Consider the following 25,117-nt stretch of genomic DNA (forward strand, 5'->3'; position numbering starts at 1 on the left):
CCAATTTATTTTGTTAACCCTCATCCGAGGATATTTTTCCCATTGCTTTTCACAGAGAATGGAAAGGAGGGAGGGAGGGGGAAAAAGATAGAAGAGAGAGAGAAACATTGATGGGAGAGAGACATATCAATTGGTTGCCTCCCAAAAGTGCCTGTCAGGGGCCAGGGATGGGTATCAGGGATGGAACCTGCAACCCAGGTATGTGCTTTTGATGGAAATCAAACCCACGACCCTTTGGTTTGCTGTCCCAGACTCTAACCACTGAGTGACACTGGCCAAGGCCACAGGATCTATCTCTCTCTCTTTAAAAACTAACCCTCACCTGAGGATATTTTTCCATTGATTTTCAGAGAATGGAAGAGAGAGGGAAAGAAATATTGATGTGAGAGAAACACAATTGGTTGCCTCCTACAAGCGCCCCTCCCAGGGCCGGGGCCCAGGAGGAGCCTGCTGCTTAAGTGTGTGCCCTGGACTGGAATCTAACCTGGGACTCTTTGAGCCAAACCAGCCAGGGCTCACAGGGTGTCTCTTAATCACACGGCTTATAATAGCAAAAGACTAGAAACCGAAATGGCCATCCTCAGGATGAACAGGTAATCGGTGGCTTATTCACACAACAGCACAGTAAACAGCCATAAAACGTGTATGAACTATGAAACACATGAAACTTAGTAATATGTTGAATTAAAAAAATAAGTAACAAAGACCAAAAATAATATACTCTTCATAAAAGTTCAAAACTAAGCAAAATCAAACAACTTCTTGTGTAGGCATGCATATGTAAGCACGTACAGCAAATACAGACTTCTGGGTGGTGGTGCCCTGGACAGCGGATAAGGAGCGGATGCACAGGTGCAGAGCACATGGTAGCTATACTAGGAAGTCCTGGTGGTATTCTATACCTGTGGTATTCAGCCCTTGGGTTTGGCAGTGGGTACAAGGGAATTCTTTTTTTTTTTTAAATTTCTTTATTGATTAAGGTGTCACATATTTGTCCTCATCCCCCCATTCCCATCCCACACCCCTCCCCACGGATGCCCCAACCCCCTGTTGAACTTAACCATTGGTTAGGCTCAAGGGGAATTCGATTTATTGATTTAAATTCTAAATATATGTTATTTTTTTATTTTTTAAAAATATATTTTATTGATTTCAGAGAGGAAGGGAGAGGGAGAAAGAAATATAAACATCAATGATGAGAGAGAATCATTGATCGGCTGCCGCCTGCACGCCCCCCACCTGGGACTGAGCCCCCAACCCAGGCATGTGCCCGTGACTGGAATTGAACCTGGGACCCTTCAGTCCGCAGGCCACGCTCTATCCACTGAGCCGAACCAGCGAGGGCTTTATGAACTTTTACGGAGGATCATGCAAGGGTCAATGATGATTGCGCGTCATTAAGCAAAGGTTGTAATTAACCTCTTCTGTTCACCTGAAGCCGGCGCCTCAGAAAAGTAAACTGACTTGACTACCCCGGGCCAGCCACGTGAGAAACTGAAACGAGTGGGAGGGTGGTAACTGTTTTCACTTTTCTCTTCCTGTTTTTTCAGGGCCTGAGAAAGCAACTCAGAATTTCCAATCTTTTCCAATTCCCACATGATTCCCTAATTTAGAACGAATTCATAGCAAATAAAGTCTTTTTCCATCTGGGGAAGACTCCGCCGCCCGCCCGGGAGCCTCCTGCCTCCGGGCTGAGGAACGGCCCGGCGCGGCGGCGCTCCCGCGGAGCCTCCACCCGCTCCAGCACTGACGCCGCCGGGGCTCCGGGGAGGACCCCCGTCGGGGTCACATGACAACCACTTAGTGGAGACGCTCCGGCCAACTTCTGTCCCGGACCGGAGGCGCTGGGAGCGGCAGGGGCGGCGGTACCTTGTGGGTCAAGCGGCCCAATTGGGGGTCCCGGCCCTTCTTAGGTGCAGGCGTCGGGCTGCAGTAACGAGGCCCCGGGGATACCCCACCTGGGCGCCTCCGGCCACCCAGTGCCCCGGGGGCTGGCAGTGTGATGTGCCCCAAACCCGTGCTTGAGCGGCGAGGCTACGACCCCTGGGCCCTCGGGGGCGGACGCGGCGCGGAGCTTCGGTCGCCCCTCGCGCGTAGCATCTCCCCGCAACCCCCCATCCGAGCAGGGCCAGGCGGAGAGGCCCCCCCGCCCCCCGCGGCAGCGAGGTCGGGGCGGGGGGGAGGTTAACTGCTTCTGCGGCGGCAGACAGACACCTTCCCGCGGTGAGGTAACCGAGCGGGCTCGGCGCTCGGCTCTGCGGTCGGAGCAGCCTGCGCCTTTCCCTGCAGGGCGGGCGGCCGCAGCCCAGCAACCCTGGCTGGGCTCCAGGCCCGCCCGGCCCGGGGTGACATCATCAACTCCCCGAGCGGCAGGAGGGGGCCCCGAAATCCCCTAAAAACATTGTGAGTAATCGCCGGGCCCGCCCTCCAGGCGGGGCGCAGACCGAGGAGCGAGCCGAACCCGGCCGCCCCGCCAGCGGCCTGCGGACCAGAAGCCCCCGGGCCCCGGCGCGGCGCGCACTCGCCCCGGCCCCGGCGTCGCGCAGCCTCTCGGAGCCGGGCGCGCCGGCGGCCTCCCGCGCGGAGCGGCGGCGGTGGGACGCAGCGCGCAGGCGCGGCCAGTTCCCGGCAGTGACGCGGCGGCGGGCGCGCGCGGCGCATTTCCGCCTCTGGCGAATGGCTCTGCTGTAGCGCGCGCCGCGGGCCCAGCTGCGACCCCGGCCCCGCCCCCGGGCTCCCGGGACCCCGGCCATGGACGGTGAGGGCGCGCCCTGACCCCGGGGGATGGCCGTGCGGAGCCGCGGGGACCGCGGCGGGAACCTCCGCGCCGCCTTCCGCCCCTTCCTGCGCGGAGGGGCCGTGCGGGAGCGGCCGCCGGAGGTGCCGTGGGGCGGGGCAGGCGCTGGGGGGCTGACTCACTTGCCCTCCTGGGTGGACGGGACCTGGACTCAGTAGGTGGCGGAAGGGGGTCTTTGACTCAGTTTCCCCCCAGACTCCGGGGGCAGTTCCGAGTTCGTGTCCCTGTTAGGGGAGAATGTGCCTGACTCAGTTTCCTCTTAGGATCCCGGGTGGGAGGTGCCGCCCCGTCGTTTTCCTTAGGAAAGTAGAAGAGGCCCTGCCTGACTCAGTTTCCCCGAGGAAGGGGAGAACGCCATCCCGGGGTCCCTAGGACACAGGTGTTCCTGGCTCCTTTCCCACCCCTGAGTTTCGCTCAGGTTCCAGGGAGCAGGCCCTGACTCAGTTTCCCTGGGAGGCCCTCCCTGGTGGAGCTGGGAAGGGGCTTGTGCTGACCCTTTTCTCCCTCCCCTTTCAGACCTGTTCCCCCTCATCTTCCCCTCCGGTAAGTGGACCTTCTTTCCTCCCTGAGCTGCCCAGCGTTGGGGCCGGCGGGGCGCCGCCTGATGGGGGCTGTGTGTCCGCAGAGCCCGCCCAGGCCCCCGGCCCCTACGTGGAGATCATCGAGCAGCCCAAGCAGCGGGGCATGCGCTTCCGCTACAAGTGCGAGGGCCGCTCGGCGGGCAGTATCCCCGGCGAGAGGAGCACAGATACCACCAAGACCCACCCCACCATTAAGGTCAGCAGGGCCTGCAGGGCCTGGGTCGGTGGGGAAGGTTTGCCTCCCGGCCCCGTGGAATCCGTGTCTGGCATTCCTGAGCCTCCAGCGTGCTCTCTGTGCTTTGGACAGATCAATGGCTACACGGGGCCAGGGACGGTTCGCATCTCCCTGGTCACCAAGGACCCCCCGCACCGGCCTCACCCCCACGAGCTGGTAGGGAAAGACTGTCGGGATGGCTTCTATGAGGCTGAGCTCTGCCCGGACCGCTGCATCCACAGGTGAGCTCCCCCAGGCCCGCAGGGCTTCAGGGTGAGGTGGGAGGACAAGGGGAGGGCCAGTGTCACTGTTGTTACAGGGTTCCTTCTTTCTGGACACGGGGCAGAATTCTTACTGCTGCTCTGTCCCCAGCTCTGCAGGCAGATTGCCTTTGTCTTGAAATGATGTGTATGTCTACTCTCTGAAGCAGATCAACTTCACTGCAGCGCAAGTGGGAAGCCATATCAGATGGGGCTGGGTCCCTAATTACCTCTGACCCTAACCCGTGTGGCTGGAACCTCTCTTTCTCACTAGAAAGAAAACCACAGAACCAACAGTCTCCCCTGGAGCTTACATACCAGTGGACAGAGACAGGCTGTAAATAAAAATATAAATAATAAGCAAAATACTGTTGGAGAGTAATAATCTAACGATGAAGATGAAACGGGAATAAGTCGGGAGAATAGCCTGGGGTGGGGAGGCGAGGGAGCTGGTCTCATTGCTTTGAACTGGGAGGTCAGGAAGGCCTCCTCCAGGTCAGATGAAGGTGAGCTGGAGCAGGGAGGCACGGAGAGGACCTTCCGCGCAGAATGAACAAGTGCAGAGGCCTTGAAGTGGGAATGAGGTTAGCGTGTTTGGAGAACAGAAAAGCCACTGTGACTGAGGGTAGGGAGCTGGCAGGGGCTGTGGCTAGGGCCAGATCACAGGCAGAGGGTCTTGTCAGCCAGAGTAAGGAGTGGGCTTCATTGCAGCACAGTGGGAAGCCATTCCAGAGGGTTAAGCATGGAGTGGTGGTCTGGTGAGGAGATAGGGAAGGAAGGGACAGACTGGGTGAGGCAGGGTTGCCCAGGCGCTGCTGGAGACAGTGCGACTGATGCCTGGGGGAACTCAGCTTCCAGAACCTGGGGATCCAATGTGTGAAGAAGCGGGACCTGGAGCAGGCCATCAGTCAGCGCATCCAGACCAACAACAACCCCTTCCAAGGTGAGGGCTGAGGGGGTGAAGGCCTGGGCCCGCCTGGTGCACCCCCACCCTCTGTCACCCTCCCAAGGCCACGTCCCTGCATCTCCCTCATTGGCCAAGACTCACAGTACAGATGGAATCTTGCTGGCCATTCGGTCCCTCCCATTTTACCACTGGGGAAACAGACCCAGAGAGGGGACATGACAGCCAGGGTCACACAGGTCAGTGATGGGTCTAGAACCTTCTCTTCCTCCTCTAGGACGCCTCCTGTTTCACACACCCTCAAACAGCCCTTCCTAGCCCAGAGCTCCCTGCCCCCCCCACTGCCCCGGCTCTCCTGACCAGCCGTTTCTCTGGCAGTTCCCATAGAAGAGCAGCGCGGAGACTACGACCTGAACGCTGTGCGGCTCTGCTTCCAGGTGACAGTGCGGGACCCATCAGGCAGGCCCCTCCGCCTGTCACCTGTCCTCTCGCATCCCATCTTTGACAACCGTGAGTGGCCAGGGAGTGCAGGAAGGGAGAGGAATGGGCCTGTGAGGAGAAGGAATTGGTGGTTATGGCCTGCGAGGGGCACTTTGGCTTCGTTCGGTCACCTGGCCTTTTCATCATCTCTCTGTGTCCAGTCCTGCTGGCCCGGGAGACAAGGCAGAGAAGACCCCGCTGCCCTGTTGTGTAGCTTCCCGGCCGGCAGGGAGTTAGATGTAAGGGTGGCGTGCCCAGAACTGTAGTAATGACTCCAGGAAATGAACTCCCAGAAGCAAGACAATGTTAGAAAGTAATAATTCAATGATGAAAGCTGACAGGAAGTTCACAGATCAATTGGGCTGACACTGATTAACTGCAGTCTTTAATTAAATAACCAAAAGGATGAATGAAAACAAATGGGGCTCTTGCCCTGGCCGGTATTGCTCAGTGGTTGGGCATTGTCCCATGCACCAAAAGGTTACCAGTTTGATTGCTGGTCCGGGCACATGCCTGGGTTGCTGGCTTGATTCCCGGTGGGGGGCGTGCAGGAGGCAGCCTATTCATGTTATGTCCTCACATTGATGTTTCTCTCTCCCTCTCTTATCTAAAAATCAACAGAACTATTCTAAAAAAAAAATAAAAGGGCTCTAGGCCCTAAGGACAGGAAACTAGAATGAACGGGGGCGGGGGAGGGGGGCGGTTCAGGAGGGAAGGGTTCATTGCCAAAGTGGGTGTAATAAACTGGGCCTTGAAGTCAGGTGGAGAAAGGAGGTGTGGCCAGACTGGTTCGCACTGGACTGTAAGCTCCATGAGGGCAGACATGCTTTGGTTTGAGTCGTCGCATTCATGCCTAGCAGAGTGCTGGGCACATAGGAGGGGCCAGTGGAGAAATGGGTGCTGAATTGGTTGGGGTGAGGAGCCAGTGGGAATGGTTGAACCGTGGCTGGAAAGGTGTGGTCAGCAAGCTCTGCAGAATCCTGACTTTGGGATGGACCAGGATGTTGCATCCTCTGTAGGCCAGTCCTGGAGACCTCTGTTGGTTCAGGGCTTTCTTTCTTGTTCCCACCCCCCAGGCGCCCCCAACACAGCAGAGCTCAAGATCTGCCGAGTGAACCGAAACTCTGGGAGCTGCCTCGGGGGGGACGAGATCTTCCTGCTGTGTGACAAGGTGCAGAAAGGTACATTCCAGGAAGCAGGGCAAGGCTCTGGAGCAGGGGTGAGGGGCAGGACTGAGCAGAGATGGAAAGTCAGGGAACTGGCTTTAAACGCTCCCCCCACCACCTCGGGGGAGCCTATGAGTATCTCGGGGAACAAGCATCAGCGATGGGGCGGGCGGCGGGCTGTGGGTGAGGCGAGCACACCAGCCCACACTGCCACTCCGTCTCGCGCAGAGGACATCGAAGTGTACTTCACGGGACCAGGCTGGGAGGCCCGCGGCTCCTTTTCACAAGCCGATGTACACCGACAAGTGGCCATTGTGTTCCGGACGCCTCCCTATGCGGACCCCACCCTGCAGGCCCCCGTGCGCGTCTCCATGCAGCTGCGGCGGCCTTCCGATCGGGAGCTCAGCGAGCCCATGGAATTCCAGTACTTGCCAGACACAGGTACACAGACACAGCGGGGGAGGGTGACTCAGCCGAGGAGAGCGAGGCCAGGCTGGATGTGTGGGGCTGTAGTTGAATCTAAAGCTGGAGCTGGGTGGGATTTACACAGTAATCACATTCTCTCTTGCCTTGCTTAATAATAACAATATTCAAGACTATTGAGCTCTTTTTACACTCCTGCCTCTATTTCAAGCATATCAGTGCATCACCTGATTTTATTCTCAGGAACTTTTTGAGGTAGGAGATAGCATCTGATTTGCCTGAGGTCACACAGATAGTGAACCAGAGTCAGCAACTGAACGCAGGCTTCTGGCTCCAGGGTCCTTTTGCCACGCTGTGTCTCTTGTCACTGTCACACAGCCATGGTTTCGTCAAGGCTTTCGTGCATCTCACCACAGTAGGAACAGCCAGAATGATCCTCTCTTCAGTGCCCCTCATCTAGCCTGTTTTCTTCCCTAGGAGCTTGGAAAGCAACCCCCAAACCAGCCAGCAATTCATTCCATAAATAATTATTGAGGGCCCACTTGATGCCAGGGCCTGTGCCAGGTATTGTGAACACAAAGATGGCTAAGACGTGGTCCCTGACCTCAGAGGTTCAGTCACATGAGGAAGACATGCAAACAGAGTGACTTGTGAAACGGAGGGAGGTGTGTGCTGGAGGCAGCAACATGGAGGAGGTGGCACTGAGATTGGAGAAAGACAGAAGCAGCTCCCCAGGCAGGTGGACCAGCGCCGGGAAGGGCAGGTGTTGGAGCATGCGCAGCGTTTGGGGCAGCTTTGTGGTGGGAGGTGACACTGGGCAGCGAGCAGGCCCAGGCAGGAGAGCCTTGAATGCTAGGCTTTAGACATTCACCCAGGGTTTCGTCCTGAAGGCAGTGGGCAGCCACCGAAGGTTTTTAAGCAGAGAAGTGACGTGAGCAGATCTGGAAGCTCACCCTGGCAACAGTGAGGAGAGGATCTGAGAGGGAGAGACTGGAGGATGGAGGCCATGCCGGAAGGTGTCACGGTAGTCCAGGAAGAGAAGACTCGGCGTGAGCCTTGCAGAGGGAATGGCAGCACGCTATCGTACGCTGCTGTCCTCCTCTGTTACCCAGCAGCCCCACGGCCCTTTCTGAGTTTCACACCAAGCTCGTCCCGCCTCAGGACCTTGTTCTCGCTGTTGCCTCCGAAGGGCTTGGCCCCGGATCTTCATGTGATGGGCTTGCCCCAGTGCTTTCCTGCCATCTCTAAGCTAGACTCCCTGACCTCACCTTTGGGACTGTTGACGTCACCCGGTGTCTTCCTTGGTGCTCTTATCACTTGTGTTTGGTTGTTTCCCTGCCTCTCTGTCACCAGGATGTCAACTCGTAGGAGCAGGAACCTTGTCTGGTTACTCAGGGCTATATCCGCAGTGGCTAGGATGGAGCCTGGCACATAGTAGGTGGTTGGTAAATAAATGTCAAGTTAATGAAAGGTGTGAGTGAGTGAGAGGAAGATGTTGAGGATGATTCCAAGATTTCTAGATTTGGTGACAGGGCAGACAGGTGGGGAGGGAACACGGGAGGAGAAAGGTTTCTGAGGAGAGATGATGAGGCTGGCTCTGGACTGATGGTGCTGAGTACTTCGGAGTTACCCAGTTGCTGCTATAGCTAGAAAGACAGTTCTGAAAGCTCTAGACTCAGCTAGCAAGCCAGCAGAGAAGATGCCTCTGGAAGCCGTAAGCAAGCCTGCCATGCCGCAGCTGTCCCAGAGCACAAGGAGGTCACCGCCAGGCCTGGATCGAGGCTGGAGATGAGCTAGGAGTGAGCAGTGCCAGGAAGAGGATAAGCTGAGATTAGGGCCTCATGAGGACCCTGTTCTCCCAGACCGGGGTCCCTTTACTTGGAGGCACTCCTGTGCCCTTCAGAGGAGACAGACGCAGACAGCAGAGACCTCAGAAAGCTGTGGGATTCTTAGAGTCTCTGAGTGTCATGCAGCTTGTCTCACTGACCGGGAAGGTTTGGAGAAAGGGTTTCAGGGAAGCTTGGCTCATCGCCTTCCTCCCAAGGGCCCTTTGAGGGCTTGGGGGTCTAGCTGAGAAGAACAAGACTCATTTCTTCCCGTTACTTTCCCAGACGATCGTCACCGGATTGAGGAGAAACGCAAAAGGACATATGAGACCTTCAAGAGCATCATGAAGAAGAGTCCTTTCAATGGTGAGATGGGGGCTGGGGAGAGTTAGAGAGAAGGCATGGGTGGGGGAGTGGAGACCCTGGGGGCCAAGAACTGACCCAGACTTGCTCCACAGGACCCACCGACCCCCGGCCTCCTCCCCGGCGCATTGCCGTGCCTTCCCGCAGCTCAACTTCCGTCCCTAAGCCAGGTAACGATTTCCTATTGTCGCACTGGAATTAGAGGCTCAAATCTGTTCAGCCTGTGGCTCACACACCCGCTGGGAGAGAACAGAGCGGTCCGCCTCATCCGCAGGTGTCTGAAGACTGCTGTGTGTTGGGCTCATGTTTCTCAGGGCGTGAAGCCTAATTATCTCTGCCAGAGGCATCTGGAGAGGGTAAAGATGCAGATTCCGGGCCGTTACACATCTGGGATCAGAAGCTTTGGAAGTGTGGTCAGGAACCAGCTACTTCCTGGGGACGCTAACGCACAGAGCGGTCTGAGAACCACTGTGCCAGTTAGAAACTCCATATTGGATACCTGGGGATCCAGAGTTAAAAAGCCCACAGTCTCTGCCTTCAGCTCTCAGTTGAATTAGGGAAACAAAAATCACGTCTAAAGTAGCAAAATGTATGTGCTGGTGTGTGGCTCAAAAAAGAGTGGTGTCCTGCTTCAGGCCACACTTACTGGATACTCCTTGGGCCCATGCCTCCTGGGGCTTGGCTTTTCAGCTCTAAGATGACACTTTACCAGCCGACTTCTGAAAGCATCCCTTCCTCTGAAAGGCTGGGAGAGCTTTCAGCTGGAGTGGATAGGGCTCCAAGGAGGTGGGGCTGGAACTGGACCCCCAGCCTAGTCAGATTGGGTGAAGGGTGCTGGCAGTGGGTGAAGGGAGGGGTTGGTCCTGGGCATACTGATGGGCTGGGATACAGGGGACGGGGTGGGTCTCAGGCTTCCTCTGACCCTTGTCTGTCTGTCTCTCTTCCAGCTCCCCAGCCCTATCCCTTTACGCCATCCCTCAGCACCATCAACTTTGAGGAGTTTTCCCCCATGGTCTTCTCTTCTGAGCAGATCCCAAACCAGCCCTCAGCCTTGGCACCAGCCCCTCCCTCAGCCATGGCACCAGCCCCTCCCTCAGCCATGGCACCAGCCCCTCCCTCAGCCATGGCACCAGCTCTGGTTCAGACCCCAGCCCCTGTCCAAATCCTAGGCTCCAGCCTTGCTCAGGCTGTGGCCCCGCCTGCCCCCAAGCACACCCAGGCAGGGGATGGGACACTGACGGAGGCCCTGCTGCAGCTGCAGTTTGATGCTGATGAAGACCTGGGGGCCCTGCTGGGCAATAACACTGACCCAGCCGTGTTCACGGACCTGGCATCCGTCGACAACTCTGAGTTTCAGCAGATGCTGAACCAGGGTGTCTCTATGGCCCCCCACACAGCGGAGCCCATGCTGATGGAGTACCCTGAGGCTATAACACGCCTGATGACAGGGTCTCAGAATCCCCCTGACCCAGCTCCTGCTCCCCTGGGGGCCTCTGGCCTCTCCAACGGCCTCCTCTCAGGGGATGAAGACTTTTCCTCCATCGCAGACATGGACTTCTCAGCCCTACTGAGTCAAATCAGCTCCTAAGTGGGTGACTCCTGCCTTGCCCAGAGCACTGGGTTGCAGGAGATTGAAGCCCTCCCAAAGCAAGCACTTACGGATTCTGGGGGGAGGGGTGTTCCAACTGCCCCCAACTTCTTTGGGTGATGTCTTCGTGGTGGTGGGGGGTTGCATTTTATTCTTTCATTGGCAGTATCTATCTCTCACTTTGGAGGTGCTTAAGCAGAAGCATTAACTTCTCTGGAAATGGAGTTGGGAGGACTCAGACCCTTCCCTTGTCCTGATGTTCAGCTCCTCTCTCTAGGAAATTCTGGAGGCTCCCATCCCCACCCTCCAGCTTCTAGTACTCTCCTAGAGAGAGGGACAGGCTGGAGCTATGCCTTGGAGGCCACAAAGCCTTATTATCAAGTGTCTTCCTCAAATCATGGATTCATTTACACTTGAGCCAAAATGATGCCCCTGTTACCAGCTTTTCTGTGGTGCTGGCATTTCCCTTGTGCCTAACACCAGCATTTGAGGGGCTGGACTTCCTGCCCTGCCAAGGTCTCTGCCGGCTCGTGCTTTGCTCAGCTGTGGCTGAGGAGACTGGTGGGACAGCTCTGGCCCTCTCCTCTCCATGATCCAGGGAGGTTAGGTCTGAGACTTTTCTGTTCCCCTTTTTTTAAGTGCCTTAATAGAAGGGCGAGTTGTTTGGAGAGTGGGGGGGAGGGCAGGCTGGCAGCTCTCCAGTCAACAGGCTCAGTTTTTACTGAAGAATCAAAGCAGTTGGACTCTTGCTTTTACTCTGAACTAATAAATTTGTTGCCAAGCCTATCAGAGGTTTGCCTTCTTTCATCACACTCGTGCTGGTCACGTCAGACCGGGCATTGGTGATACAGACTTGGATGAATATTTAGTCACTGGGGAGCTTGCCCTCTGAGGATGCCCTTGGAAACCCCTAGTCACTGTCCAGTGGATGAAAGGCAGCTAAGATGGGTGGGGTTGTCAGCGTAGTGAAAGCCTCGTAGGGCCTATTGGCTGTGGGGAACTTCAGCTCGTGGATAAACAGGAAGGTGGGTTTCAAAGGGACCAGCCAGCATCTGTAGGTGAGCAGGGTAAGAACGGTGTGGAAAGGCTCAATGGGGCCAGGCTGTAGAAGATCAAGAACGCTGGACTAAGGTATGGCCTTCATCTTTGGGGTGGCCAAGGGAGAGAGCGTATCTGTGGGGGAAGTAAGTGCCAGGTAAAGGTCTGTGGTTTGATAGCCTGTTCTGCTAGGACCAAGGACCTAAGAAATGTTAACTCCGCAGCCCCACGGGGCCTAAACAAAGCCAGGCCACGACCCAAAGGGCTAGAGCACAGGCATTTCCGGTTTGTCCCGACGCATGCGCAGTAAAGCAGAATTCCGGCGCTAGGGGCCCGGCCGCGAGGACCAGCCTTTCTGAGTGCGCACGCGCACATGTAGTAGCCTGTGACCGGAAGCCAGGTAACGCGCTTGGGGAAAATCCCTGTCCTGTAGCAGATGACGTCTGTGTTCCGGGTTTTGCGCTGTTGCAGGAGGGTGAAGGCGGCGGCAAGCGATTTATCAGTGGGACTTGCTACAGCAGCTAGCGAGGCCCGTGGGAACACCGTAGACGCTGGGCGCAGGGGCGGCGGAATGTTGTGAAACCGGAAAATGTCTAGCGTGGACCTCGCTGCAGCCTCTTGGTCAGGGGGCGGGGTCTGCGGCGGGGCCTGAAACTGGGTGAGCTACTCAGGGGTCAGCACCAACTGCACTTCCGTGCGAGGGGCGGGACCTGACCGTAGTGGCCGGGTCAAGACCCGGGCGAACCTGCCAGGCAGCCCTCGGGGAGGCGGGGCCTTGTCTGGTGAGAAGGCTAACCCTAAACTGAGGAAGTGGATGGCGGGGCAGGAGCTGCCCGAAATTTGGCCAACCTGAGGCTTAGAGGGATCCTCCAGCCACGCCTCGTTTCGCTCTTCTTGGCATTCCCAGCGTCCGGCAGTGTCCTCCCGTGACCCCCGGAAACCCTTCCCACACTTCCTGAGTGACCTCATCCTGTTCTGGGCGCACCAGCCCCAAATCCTTATCTCCAGCCTAGACCTCTCTTCTGCGTGCCGGTCCACTGGACATCTCACACCGACGTCCCTCTCCAAAGAGCCTGTTTCAAATGACCAGAGCTGTCCCCAGCCTACTCTCCCCAGCTCAGCGATGCGCCTGTCCTCCTCCAGGGGCTACCACTGCGGATGCTGCATGTTCTCCCCAAGCCCAGGTCCTGGCAAGTCTGCCTACTTCTCCCCATCTCCACCCCTATCACGCCTAGTTTAGGCTTCCACTACCTCCCACCACGGCTGCTGCTACAGCCTCCTCCCTGGCTTTGCTTTCCCTGCAGCCAAATCTCGCCTCATTAGTCTCATTTTGAACATCTGTCAACGACATGGCCAGATCTGTGTTCGGCAGACACACACCCAGAGAGCGACCAGCGCCTTCCACGCGGCCCCGGGAGGGCTGCTCAGTATAGCCCACTCGGGTAAGAGCTGGAAGTGTTGGGAACTGCTAGTCCAGGATCCCTAGTGCACCCTTCACAGCTCTTTCTGGTTCAGCTCCAGCCTCTCGCCCTGACGCCAGTCCGATAGTCCCCAGACTGGTGCTACCCGGAATGCCTTCAGCTCAGCCTTCACAACCCAGCCCTCACATTGCCTTCCCATGAAGCCTGACACCCTGATGCTGTGACTCAAAGCCTCGCCATCAGCCAAAGCCTAGTTAATGGATGGACAGAGCCGGTCTCAGCAGGGTGAGCCTCAGCCAGCCAGCAGGAGCGGGGCAGGCATGTGATACTGGGCAAGTCAGTGCCCTGTTGGGGCCTCAGATCCAGAAAATGGGTTTAGATGAAATTCAAGTTTGGACCTGCTCGTGGGAAAGGGCCTAGGCTGGTGAGGGGGACATCGGCTGGTGAGGAGAGAAGTAGGTCAAGGACTGATTTCCTCCAGGACATAGAAATACCTTCCAGGCAGCTGAGGCACAGACACTGCCACTCTGGAACTGGGCCCTGTACGCTCTGGCCCTTCGGGAGGGGGAGTAGGGAGTGCCAGGCTTGGGAGCTCGGTGACTAGAGAGGAAAGGAGGGGCCTGCATGGGGGAGGTGAGCGGGGGGAGGGCCTTGCAAGGTGAAAAGGGGGTGGTCAGGCTCCTTGACCCCTAAACTCCATCTCTTCCCTGTCCTGCAGATCCACCCTCTGCCCCTGATCGCAGCCCATCAGCTTTGGTTCCAGGGCAGGGACCTGGCTGGGCCTCGTTTGGACAACTGAGCAGAGCAGGTGTGGGGTGTGGCCACGTGCCTCCCCACAGACCAAATGAATGTTCATGGAAGAGAAGCCAAAGATGGCCGCGCATCAGAGACCCCTCAGTGAGCGCCAGCCCAGCCCTGTCCCCTGGGCCTGCCTTTCTGACAGGTCCTGGGAGCTCGGCTGGGGTCTCTGAGGGCAAAACCCCTCCCCCTGTCATGACCATCAAACACAAACAACACAAACTGCAGTGGCTTCTTTAATCCCTGAAGTCCCCTTTTCTCACAGAATATTTACAAACAGGCACGGGGCAGGGGAAACTTCGCCACCAGTACTGGGCTGGGGAGTGGGGGCAGTGCTAAGATGCGCCTGTGCGCAGGGCGAGTTCCTGAGGGGGCCCAGGGCCCGGTGCGGCCCCGCGCCCTGAAGGACCTGGGCGGTGCCGAGCAGGTCCACAGCCAGGCTGAGGCTGGGCCGAGCGGCTCAGGCCAAGTCCGTGGTGGGCGAGCCCAGGTGCTTGGAGGCCAGGAGCAGGCGGTTGTTGTTCCGCAGGCTGCGAACCTCCTCCTCCAGGGCCGCCCTGTCCGCCTTCTCCTAGGGGGGTGGGGCGAGGCCGCCCGAGTCAGAATGGGGGCCCCTTTCCTGTGGCAGCCCTGCGATTTCCCCGCAAACCCAGCCACCCTGTCACCTTCTGCAGGTCCTCCTGCAGCTTCCTGAGCAGGGACTCCAGGTGAGAGACCTTCTCGGACAGGCTCCTGGGTTCTGGCCTGAGGACATGGGGGTCAAGACTCAGCTGGACTGAGGCAGAGGTCAGTACCACAGCTGGCCCCAGGCCCACCGGAGAGGGCCCCCAGTCTCCTCAGACATATGTGTATGCTTAAGTCCACTGAACGGGCACAGATGGTGGTCACATAGACATGGTGAAGGGGCCAGATCAGGGTGGGGAGCCTTACTCAGCATCAGGTTTGGGGGTTCCCCTGGCATCTCCACTCTCTGGGATGGGCTGTCCTGTGGGGAAAGAGGAACAGCAGGTCGGTAAAGGAAGTAAGAGCCCCATCCTGGCTCCTCCCCACAGCACTCACCCTCAGTGGCCTCACCCTCCCGGGACAGCGACTCCAGGATGGTGTTGCAAGTGGAGGCGATCTCCGAGATGGACTGCCACTCGTCCTCCAGAGTCTCCGCGCCCGCCTCCGACATGACTGGGCACAGGAGGCGGGCTCAGCCAGGGAAGCCCAGGCCCGCCGCCCGCCGCCGCCCTGTGCCCGCCGCCGCCCTGTGCCCGCCCTGCTCCACACTCACTTTTGCTGATGGAGTTTCGAAGAGACAAGGTCCGTGGCAGGAAGGAGGCCCTCATCTCTGGGGCCGGGTCGCCTCTGTCCTCATCGCCATTGGGGCTGGCCGGCCCATCCTGAGGGGCAGAAATGGGCATGGACGCAGGGACGCCCACCATCACCACTGTGCCCGCCCCTGCTTGCGGGGCTCCAGCGCCTTGTTTCTGCTCACCTGGGTGGGGGGTGTCTCCCTGCCAGCACCCGGAGGTGACGGCTTGGCCGTGGCTGCCAGGAGGAGGTCTGGGGTGGTGTTGGGCAGGACTGGGGCCTCATCTGACAGGGAGCTGGGGAGAGCAAGGAGAGCTCGGCACTAGAAGCCGCACCCACGGTCCTTGCTGGCAGAGGCCGGCCTGCGCAGCCTCACTGGGCGGGGAGGGAACGAGGGAGGGCAGAGGGGGCGCACCTGCAGGGCGATGGCGAGTGCTGGCTGTGCAGGAACTCGGTCCTCTCCTCGGCTAGGTCTCCGGGCCCCGGCGGGCCGCTGCCGTCACTCAGGCACACGTGCAGCAGCTGCTGCGTGGTGGGCATCAGGGCCACTTCAGGCGCCTCTTCCTGCACTGGCCCTGGGGCCCCGCGCCTGCCGGGCTCCTGCAGAGACAGCCTGTACAGCTCCGAGAAGCTCCTGGGGAGGAGGGGCAGCTTTAGCTAGGAGCACCCCGTCCCCAGCACCCTGCATCCCCAGCCCACCCCTGCCGTCGAGACTCACTTCCAGGAGAGCTCTCCACTCGCCCTCACAAGGAAAAATGTTAGCCTGGCTACAGGCCGTGTTCCCAGACCTAGATTCAACCCGCAGTGCTGCCCCTGAGTATCCAGGGCAAGTCCCTCTGTCCCCCTCTCCACCTGGGAAACGGGATAATAGTCCTGACCTCACACCTTGCTGTGAGGATTTAGATAATAACACAGGTATGCCCGGCTGGTGTTGCTCAGTGGTTGAGCGTCAACCAATGAGCCAAATGAACCAGGAGGTCACGGTTCGACCTCGGTCAGGGCACATGCCTGGTCGCAGGCTGGATCCCCAGTGTGGGGCGTGCAGGAGGCAGACGATCAATGATTCTCATCACTGATGTTTCTCTCTCTCTCTCCCTCTCTGAAATCAATAAAAATATATTTTAAAAAGATAACACAGGTAACTCATTTAGCATAGAGATCCAAAAGCTACTTTGTGGGGACAAACCCGGCCTCGGCCTTTTCTCTTTCAGGTGTGCCTGTTCCTTTACTAATGCAAGCCAAGAAGAGTGGAAAGAAATCAGAACATTTCATGACACGTGAAACTCATAAAGTTCAAATGTCAGTGTCTATAAATAAAGCTTCAGAACTCACTTACTCCCTTCACTCTAGTGACACAAGGCCCCGCGCGGCGGCAGCTGCCCCGCCCTCCCACCTTCCCGCAGCCGTGCCGGCGCCCTGACCTGCGGGGCCGGCCGCTCTCATCCGGGGGCAGGACGGTGATGCAGACCTTGGGCGCGGAGCGCAGCCGCTGAGCCGCGGCCTCGGGGCCAAGGTTGGGCAGCGTCTGGCCGCACACGCGCAGCAGGCGCGCCCCGGGCCGCAGCCCCGCCGTCTCCGCGAACGTGAAGCGCTCCACGTGCGTGACGAAGCCCTCGGCGTCCACTTCGAAGCCCAGGCGGCCCTGGCCGTCGCGGGGCAGCGCGAGCTCGCGGGTCTCGCAGCCGCGGCTCACCAGCTGGGGCGGAGCGAGGCATCACCGGGGCGATCGGAGGAGGGGTCGCCCCAGCGCCAGCCCCGGGAACCTCGTCCAAGGCCACACAGACCTCCCCCGGGGCCCTCCACCCGACAGAGGAGGGCTCGTGGCTCGGAGACTAGGGTCCCCCCGCTAGGACCCCGCAGGTCCGGCGTGGCCAGACGGGGGCCGGGACTGCCCAGAGCCGCTCCCACAGCGGGCTCCGCCCCGACGCGCGGAGGCTGCGGCTGCGAGCGCCCCGGCGCCCCGCCCTTCCCTGGGTCTCACCTGCAGGCGCGCCACCACCTCGCCCACGGCTTGCTCAGGGGGGCCGTCGAACCGCAGGGTGATCGCCTCCCCGCGGCCGTGGTACAGATCGAGCTGCTGCTCGGAGAAGGTCCAGGCCAGCACGTCGCGACAGGCGCAGTTAAAGACGACCCGGCCGTCGCGGGGCGCCACCAGCACCAGCGCCTCGGCCGAGATGCCCAGCAGGCAGGGCACCTCGGGGTGGTCGGGGCTGCCTGCCTGGGCCCCGGCCGCGCCCCGCGCCCCGGGCGCCGCGCGCACTCCCCACACCAGCGCGCCGGCCGCCTGCAGCTCGGCCCCCGCGCCCCGAGGGGACGCCCGCCGCCTCACGCCCAGGGAGGGCAGGCCAAAGCGGGAAGCTGAGTCCAGCGACGTGGTGGTCACCTCATTGGTGGCCAGGTCCTGCAGGTACTGCTGGCGCGTGCGCGTGGCCATGGTGTGGAACTGGCGTGCGTGGCCCGCCGCCTGCTCGCCATTGAGCGCCTTGGCCAGCAGGAAGGCCCGGAAGTCGGCATTGGCCGCGAAAGGGCCTCCACCTAGGGGCAGAACCGGACCAAAGGCTGGGGTGTCCTGGGTGCGGCTCACAGCCACCCTACGGGGAGGAAGACGGTAGTCAGGGGCAACAGGAAGGATCCAGGGAGGCTTGCCCGGGGCAGGACTGGGGCGGCCGGAGCACCCACCTGTAGGAGGTGTGCGGGGTGCAGGGCGCCTGGGCCCGCACCACCAGGAACACGTGCTGGAAGTGCGAGCGGATGGTGCTGGGGCAGAAGGCCTTGCTGCCCGGCTCCTGGAACACGATGGTCACGATGTTGTTGCCGATGTGGCGCTTCCGCAGGAGCTGCGGGTCAGATGGTGGGGGGTGAGGGGGGCCTGTCTGCCCCGTCCCTCCTCATGCAAGCAGGGCAGAGCCTGGGCACCCCCCCCTTAGAGGAGCGTTAGCAGCCGGGAGGGTTGTTGGAGGTCAACAGAGCTCAAGCCAAGGCTCAAAGATTGCCATCCCCACAGCACCCCTCCCTGGCTCCCCGGAAGCCCCTGACACCCCCACCCCAGCCTCTCACACCTGCTGCTGATTATTGGGGGTGTAAGGCAGCATCGTGGACACGTGGAACATGATCTCGTGGTCCTGGTACACGGTGTAGAGCGAGTGCGTGCCTGTGGAGTCGGCTGGGACAGAGGGAGGAAGGGTGATCTGGGCGACGTGCCTACCATCCCTGCCTGGCGTCAGGAGCCTCTGTGCCCCAACCAGCAGGTGGAACCCCTTCATGCCACCAGCCCATGGCCAGGCCACGAGGTTTTCAGCCTTGGCGGCTCCCTTCCCCCTTCCCCTACAGGTTCCAGCCGCCAGCCTGGAGTCAGGTTGGGGTGTTGACAGAATGAAGACAGAAATAAGAAATGGCCCGCGAAGAGGGAGGCAGGACAGATGTCCTAGGAGAGGACAGAGAGAGAATGGAAGGCAGGAGGTGCTCAATAAAAACCCCTCCCGGGGGCCTGGGGGCCCTTCTCGCCAGGAGGCAGGCGCACTCGGAGTGGGATATGCGTGTTTGATGGAGGGGTGGTGCCTCCAGACCACCGTGGCCCCGCTCCGGCAGTGGGCACCAGGGCCTTGGAGACAGTCCCAGCCCCTCCTCCCAGCCCAGGGGTTTGCCTCTGCAGCCCCTGACCCATGTCCCAGCTCCCCAAAGACCCTCCATTCCTGGTCCCACCCCTAGGACAATACAGTGGTTCTCACCAAGGCATCCTGCCCCTCAGCACGCGTCTGCCCCCACCCTCCACCTCCACCCCCAGCTTCCTGGGTCTCAGAGGATATTGTTCCATTGATTTTTTTTTTTTTTTTAGAGAGAGTGGAAGGGAGAGGGAGAAGGAGAGAGAGAGAAACATCGATGTGAGAGAGACACATTGATTGGTTGCCTCCCACATGCCCTCTAACAGGGCCGGGGACTGAGCCTGCAACCGAGGTAGGTGCCCTTGACCAGAGTCAAACCCGGGACCCTTCAGCCCACAGGCTGATGCTCTATCCACTGAGCCAAACTGGCCAGGGCTGGGTCTCACTTTTGGTGTCCAGCTGGGCCCGGTAGCTCTCAAAGCCTTTGAGCCGCACCACGTCGCCCAGCAGGGTGAGGAACTGCATGAAGGCGGGTCCTGCCTCCTGGTTGTTGTACATCTCCTCTTCCGAGCCCTGGCCCGCCCGGCAGTACAGGATGCCCACCTTGCGCTGGAAGCTCAGCTGGGGGGCAGGGAAGGCACAGGCAGAAGACACAGGCCTCAGTCCCTCCCAGTCCCCCCACACCGGGTCTTGGGGAATGGATGGGACGCTGGCCTGGAGGCTGGGCTGCCTTGATGCCCCATCAAGTGGGTTTTGTTTGTCTGCCCCAGCGCTCAGGAGGGTGGAGCAGGTCCCAGGTGGGACAGGTCGGGGAGGGGGTTGGTTCTCCTGTGTCCACAGCGGAGATGATTCATGGAAAGGATCCTAAATACGGTGCCCTCGTCTCGAGATAGATTCACATCCTCCTCATCTCAGAGCTAGCCTGCCCCCTGCTCCCTCAAACCCCAGGCACCCCACCCCAGCCCCTGGAGGCCTTGCGTCCCATACCACCTCTGCTCCTTTCCCTCTGGGGTGAACTGCACAACTCAGGGCACTGTGGCCCCATACGAACAAGACCCGTTCCCCTTCAGCTCTGGCCTCCCCTCTTCATGCTAATCCTGTCTATACCATGGTCCCCACTTTAATTTCACCCCCCAACTCCTGCAGCCCCACTCCCACCCCAGCTCCTAACCCCCAACTCCCTCCCCAATCCATCAGATCTTCAAGCACAGGCTCTCATGTGCTGGGTCTGGGCCGGGCCCAGGTATCTGCATTTCTAACAAGCGCCCAGGTGATGTGGATGCTGCTGGTCTAGATCTGGTGTGTAGAGGCCGGGCCCCAGATGGCCGCTGATAGCCTCTCTGAAAAGCCAGCTTCGCGGGGGTTCCATTCCTGTCCAGGATCAAGGTCAGGGCTAGGTGTATGAGAGCTGGGCAGGCTGGGTTCAGACCAGGTCTAGCGATAGGGCTGGGGGTGCCCGGCCACTCACCACTTGCTCGTCCAGCGTGAGCAGCGTGCGTGGCACCTTCGGTGAGGCTGAGCCCAGGCGCAGGCAGGTCAGGCTCAGCCTGGGCGCCACGTGCTCCAGAAGCTTCCTCGGGGACAGGCCCCTCGGGGGCCCCGGGGGCAGCACCTCCTCCGAGATGGTGCCACGGAGGGTCCGGAGCTGAGGAGGAAGTGCAGGGCGCTCAGGACACATACAGGTTGTTGAGGATGACATCCGCGGTCTGACCCATGACCCTGGCCCACCTGCGTGGTCCGCACGATGATCCGGTAGCTGTGCAGAGTGCCCCCGCCGCTGCCCTCCTTCTCCTCCCGCCGCAGGCTCACTGCCACCGGACCCAGCGCCTCGTCCAGTCCGAAGAAGTTCTGGTGTTCTGAGGGGGCCCAGGCAGTTGGATGACTAGTCCTGCCGCCCGCCCAGCAGTCCCACCCTCGCTGGACCACCCATCACTAAGTCCCTCTTAGGCCCCATCTCACCACCTAGTGCCGACCCTAGACTAAGCCCCCCCCCCCAAGCCCACCCACGTTCTACCAAGCCCAGCGCCTGCCCCTCGACACCAGGCCCTAAGCCCCGCCACCTCTGCATCCCCGTCCTCGCACACCTTGTCTCAGACTGAGGGGCCCAATGCCGGCCTTCTCCTCCTAGAGCCGGCCGTGACCCTGCCCACCACCTCACATTCTCCAGGATGTGAGGGACCCTCCCTTCTGGACACAGACAAGGATCAGGCTCTGGTTTGCGTGTGTTTTCAGGCCTCAGTTTTCACCTCTCAGAAATGTAGATAGGAAATCTCTCCCCAGCCCAGAGGAGGCTGAGGCTGAACCAGATGGAAGCGGAGGGGCGTGCCTGGCTGTGGTGGAGGCTGGGGTTGGCCGGAGGGAGGTGGTTAAAGCCGGGCCCAGCCCAGCGGCCCTGGCCCAGGGGCAGAGCCTAACCCTTCGTCTGGCCAGGGGCTCGACAGGGAAAGGCCAGCTCCCGAGTCTCACGGTGCGCGTCGCAGGGACAGGGAGCGTGCCCGCCCCGCGGCCGGCCCTCACCTTTGTTGTAGAAGTACTTGCGGTAGTAGCCGGCGCCCAGGTCCGCGTGCTCCAGGCTGTAGGCTGAGGTTCGGTTCTGTGGCTCCTCCAGGACCGACACGGCTGCGTTGGGCAGTGCAGGAGGCACAGGCGGGGACACGGGTCCACCCAGGCCCAGCTCACCCTCACCCCCGAGCTCACTCACAAAGCCGGGCGCCTCCAGCAGCAGGTCTGAGCGGGCAGTCCGGTCCTCAGCCGAGGCCAGGGTCCCAGAGCCGGGCTCCGTGTGGCCCCCCGCCCCCCGAGGCCGCGGAGCCCAGTCGAAGAGCAGGCTCTGCACGTCATAGTGGGCGAACCAGCGGGGCTCAGGCACTGGCGGGAAGGAGGGCTCTGGCTCCTCGGCTGGCAGCCCCAGCAGTGCCAGTGGGTCAGTGAAGAGGCGCGTGGGGACCACAGCAGGGCGGCCGGCCTCCTCGTGGCTGTGGGCACGGGCTCGGGGGCTGGCCGGCGTGGGGGGCCGGGCCTCGCCTGCGTCACTGCCGCTGCGCAGGAGGGGGCCCCGGGTTGGCCTTGGCTCGAAGGTATGTGGTGTCAGCGGCGGCCGTGCTGGCTGGCGCAGCTTCCGGGCGAAGAGGTCATCGGTGGGTGCAGGGGCCGTGCCCCGCCGAGGGCTCCCAGCGCCGCCGGCCCACATGGGCATGCAGCGGGCCTGGCTTTCCCGGGGCCCGGCCGCATTGGCGGGCACGGCGATGCTGGATGCTGGGTTCCCAGCCGGCAGGCCGGTTCCTGCCCTGAGGGAGGAGGGGGCTGCTCAGACGGGACTGGGGAGAAAACAGGAACCCAGGTTTCCAGCCTGGTCCTCCACCACGCGGGTTGGCTTCCGGCCCCCTCTGAGACCATCAAAGCCGCTTCCGCTTTCCTGGCCACTTCCTCTGCCTTGGGCTAAGGTTTCCAGCCCCCTCCTCCAGCTTAGTGCTGGGCAGGGCCAGGGCTGGGCTGTCGGGGCCTTGGCCCTGAGGATTGGGAGCCTGGGTAGCCCCGAGGCTGCCAGTGCGCCCCAGTTCCCACTCACACACCTCGGCTTTGGCCTGGGCCCAGACCGAGGTCCCCACCAAGGCCTGGCCCAACTGGACAGATGATTTGTCTCGGCCGGGACGGGAAACCCATGCGGCCAGTGGTGTCTGGGTCCTGCCCACTTGACAAAGGGAGGACGTCCTGTCCCCAGAGACTTTCCTCCCTGCCCTTCCCACTTCCTCTGGGGTCCCTGAGGAGGTGAGCACCCAGAGGCCAGGTCTCAGTGCCCTGGCCCTCACGGCCTCAAAACCTCAAGGATACAGGGGTCCCCAGGGGCACTGGCAGGGCAGCAGGAACGACAAGAGGACTTCCTTTGGCACAGGAAGTGGCCCCAACTCTGGGCCCAGCCCCCTGCCCAGCCCCACATCCTGAGGAAGGTGGTGGGGTCACACCAGCTCAGTCATGGGACCCAAGTCACACTGGCCTGAAGGACAGGCCTGGCTCAACCTCTTGCAGGCTACTGTGGCCATGCCTGGGGCAGGGGAGTGAGTCACAATGACTGGGCCCCTTTTCTGGAACTGAGACCCTTGGGGATCTCTGCCTGCCTGGCCTCACTGACGCTGACAGGGAGGTCTGAACCCAGGTGACAGAGTCCAACTGAAGTCCCGATAAGGGGATGCTCTTGCCTGAAGCAATTTCGTGTCAGAGCTAGGATTTGAGCCTGGGTCTGTCCACTTCCAGGGCCTAAACAGTGCCGTACCCGCCCACTCCTGTCCCTGTGTGTATAGTGTGGGGCAGATGGGGGGTTGGGCCGAGGCTCAAGATCTCACAGGATGTCAGACTGAGACACCCCAGGCCCCAGGGACCTGCTAGGTGCGGAAATGTGTGGAGGCCAGGGGCAGGTGCAAAGGGCGGTGTGTGAACCCAGGATGGAGGTGGCCACTAGAAGTGCAGGCATCTGCTAGCGCTGTGGTCGGCAAACTGCGGCTCGCGAGCCACATGCGGCTCTTTGGCCCCTTGACTGTGGCTCTTCCACAAAATACCACGGCCTGGGCGAGTCTATTTTGAAGAAGTGGTGTTAGAAGAAGTTTAAGTTTTAAAAATTTGGCTCTCAAAAGAAATTTCAGCCCTGACCGGTTTGGCTCAGTGGACAGAGCGTTGGCCTTCGGACTGAAGGGTCCTGGGTTCGATTCTGGTCCAGGGAATGTACCTTGGTTGCGGGCACATCCCCAGTAGGGGATGTGCAGGAGGCAGCTGATTGATGTTTCTCTCTCATCGATGTTTCTAACTCTCTATCCCTTTCCCTTCCTCTCTGTAAAAATCAATAAAATATATATATTTTTTTAAAAATTTCAATTGTTGTACTGTTGATATTTGGCTCTGTTGATTAATGAGTTTGCCGACCGCTGTGCTAGTGGGTCTGTATACATCATCCAATAACATTGTGTGGGACTGGGCGAGGGGAGGGTTGGGGCAGGGGCTCTGTGCACCCCTCAGCTAGTTCCAAAACCAAGCCAGGGGAGGTCTCCAAGGCTGAGTGTCTCCCTCCTTCTAAGACAAGCTCTGACGCTGACCCTGAGCCTGTTCTCCAATCCCTAAAATGGGGTTAACCAATCCCATCCCTTTTCAACACTTTGGGGAGACTGGAGGGTGAAGAAAGTAAAGCTGGCCATGTGTTAGGTGTGCAGAGGCAGATGCAGGCCCGGCTCCATGTGCCAAGCTCTTGGGCCTGGACTGTGTTGTGTGGTGAGAGCGAGGGGACAGAGGGAGGGGTCGGTGCAAGCCCTGCTCTGTGTGAGCTGAGCTCCGGGTGTACAAGCCATGGGCTGCTCTCGCTCTGGCCCAGTGCCAGGCTCTGGCCGTGCCTTGGGGGGTGTTCTTGGGCTCTGCCCCCCACCCAGCAGCTTCACACAGGGTCCATTGAGGCCGGGACATTCCTCCCCGCCTGTGTCACTGGGGAAGGGGGGCTGGCCCCGCCCCCACAGATCCGGAAGGCCCGGCTGCCCCAGGAGAAGGCGCTGGATGCTTCCCAGCACATCTGGAGGTCACGACCCTACTTCTGCTGCCAGGGGGTGCGACAGATGTTTCCTCCCAGGCCTGGCCCTGGACTCGGGGCGGTGTGCAAAGGCTAGGGAGGAGGCCACCCAGGGAGAAGGGGAGCCCCAAAACAGGGGAGCCCTGCAGACAGCCAGCAGCAGGGGCAGCTGCAAGTGCCACCGAGAGAAGTCAGGGGGCGGCCGCATCCACTCCTTCGCATACTCGCACACTGGCCGGTGAGGCAGTCAAGCAGAGGTCAGAGTGGGGACCTGGGAGCCGGAGGCAAGGGACTAGACATGCCGACTCGGGACTGGAGCTGGAGCCCAGAGGGAGGTTGGGAAGCTACAGGCAGCCAAGGCGGCGAGGGCCCCCCTCCCACACACACAGCACCCGAGCCCACGCCAGTCCACGTTCTTCCCTCCAGCCCGACCGCGGTGACTCCATTCCCCCGCGCCCGCTGGTACCTCTGGGGCTCCCGCCCTGCGGCCGCCTCCCGCGCTGGGGTCCCACTGCCGGCTCTCCAGCTACCGCTCCAGGCGCCGGCTCCGCCTGGGGGCGGGGCCACACAGGGGGCGGGGCCACACGCGGGGGCGGGGCCGGCCCAGGAGCTGGCTGGGGAGGGACGCGCTGGCCAGAGCTAGGCCCAGCCCAGCAAGCTGCCCGGTTCTCCAGGCCCGGGCTAAGCCGCACAAGCAAGTATACCTGCCCCCAGGCCAACTGGGAGGGCTAGGGCAGGACACCTGGTGTGCAGCTCTCCCAGGCACAAAACAGGTGCCCAGGAACAGACTACTGCTGCCCGAGCACTTGCTAAGC

At 60.4% G+C, this 25,117-nt stretch overlaps 2 protein-coding genes and 1 long non-coding RNA gene across 11 annotated transcripts; 2 read left to right on the forward strand and 1 right to left on the reverse strand.

Annotated features, from left to right (window-relative positions):
- Positions 1 to 2,453: 2,453 nt before the first annotated feature.
- On the forward strand, positions 2,454 to 11,388 carry RELA (RELA proto-oncogene, NF-kB subunit). 3 transcript variants are annotated; one of them, XM_054724953.1, is made up of 11 exons: positions 2,454 to 2,758; positions 3,314 to 3,340; positions 3,423 to 3,574; positions 3,686 to 3,834; positions 4,704 to 4,795; positions 5,135 to 5,266; positions 6,313 to 6,417; positions 6,631 to 6,843; positions 8,937 to 9,017; positions 9,110 to 9,184; positions 9,962 to 11,388. In XM_054724953.1, exons 1-11 carry the CDS (start codon positions 2,752 to 2,754, stop codon positions 10,600 to 10,602), a joined length of 1,674 nt encoding a protein of 557 aa, XP_054580928.1. In that variant the 5' UTR covers positions 2,454 to 2,751; the 3' UTR covers positions 10,603 to 11,388. The 3 variants fall into 3 exon arrangements, with proteins under 3 accessions (XP_054580928.1, XP_054580930.1, XP_054580929.1); XM_054724955.1 differs by lacking the exon at positions 2,454 to 2,758 and adding an exon at positions 2,817 to 2,880; XM_054724954.1 differs by lacking the exons at positions 2,454 to 2,758; positions 3,314 to 3,340; positions 3,423 to 3,574; positions 3,686 to 3,834; positions 4,704 to 4,795 and adding an exon at positions 4,827 to 4,995.
- Positions 11,389 to 12,837: 1,449 nt separating this feature from the next.
- Positions 12,838 to 14,975, forward strand: LOC129151143 (uncharacterized). Of its 4 annotated transcripts, XR_008557918.1 has the most exons (4): positions 12,838 to 13,082; positions 13,156 to 13,346; positions 14,534 to 14,645; positions 14,912 to 14,975. It is a non-coding gene; the product is annotated as an uncharacterized LOC129151143 (long non-coding RNA). The 4 variants fall into 4 exon arrangements; XR_008557916.1 differs by having other exon boundaries at positions 12,838 to 13,346; XR_008557919.1 differs by lacking the exons at positions 12,838 to 13,082; positions 13,156 to 13,346 and adding an exon at positions 13,876 to 13,958 and having other exon boundaries at positions 14,513 to 14,645.
- SIPA1 (signal-induced proliferation-associated 1) lies at positions 14,087 to 24,800 on the reverse strand. 4 transcript variants are annotated; one of them, XM_054725047.1, is made up of 16 exons: positions 24,769 to 24,800; positions 21,275 to 22,044; positions 20,486 to 20,613; positions 20,226 to 20,402; positions 19,204 to 19,378; positions 18,215 to 18,318; positions 17,835 to 17,992; positions 17,137 to 17,746; positions 16,577 to 16,851; positions 15,571 to 15,789; positions 15,340 to 15,451; positions 15,136 to 15,244; positions 14,919 to 15,035; positions 14,790 to 14,844; positions 14,525 to 14,603; positions 14,222 to 14,430 (listed from the first exon to the last, which is right to left on the reverse strand). In XM_054725047.1, exons 2-16 carry the CDS (start codon positions 21,951 to 21,953, stop codon positions 14,320 to 14,322), a joined length of 3,108 nt encoding a protein of 1,035 aa, XP_054581022.1. In that variant the 5' UTR covers positions 21,954 to 22,044; positions 24,769 to 24,800; the 3' UTR covers positions 14,222 to 14,319. The 4 variants fall into 4 exon arrangements, with proteins under 4 accessions (XP_054581019.1, XP_054581020.1, XP_054581022.1 ...); XM_054725044.1 differs by having other exon boundaries at positions 14,087 to 14,430; positions 14,790 to 15,035; XM_054725045.1 differs by having other exon boundaries at positions 14,087 to 14,430; positions 14,790 to 15,035; positions 21,275 to 22,039; positions 24,769 to 24,783.
- Positions 24,801 to 25,117: the final 317 nt, after the last annotated feature.

This window comes from Eptesicus fuscus, chromosome 13 (genome assembly GCF_027574615.1).
Source record: "Eptesicus fuscus isolate TK198812 chromosome 13, DD_ASM_mEF_20220401, whole genome shotgun sequence".
NCBI lineage: Eukaryota > Metazoa > Chordata > Mammalia > Chiroptera > Vespertilionidae > Eptesicus > Eptesicus fuscus.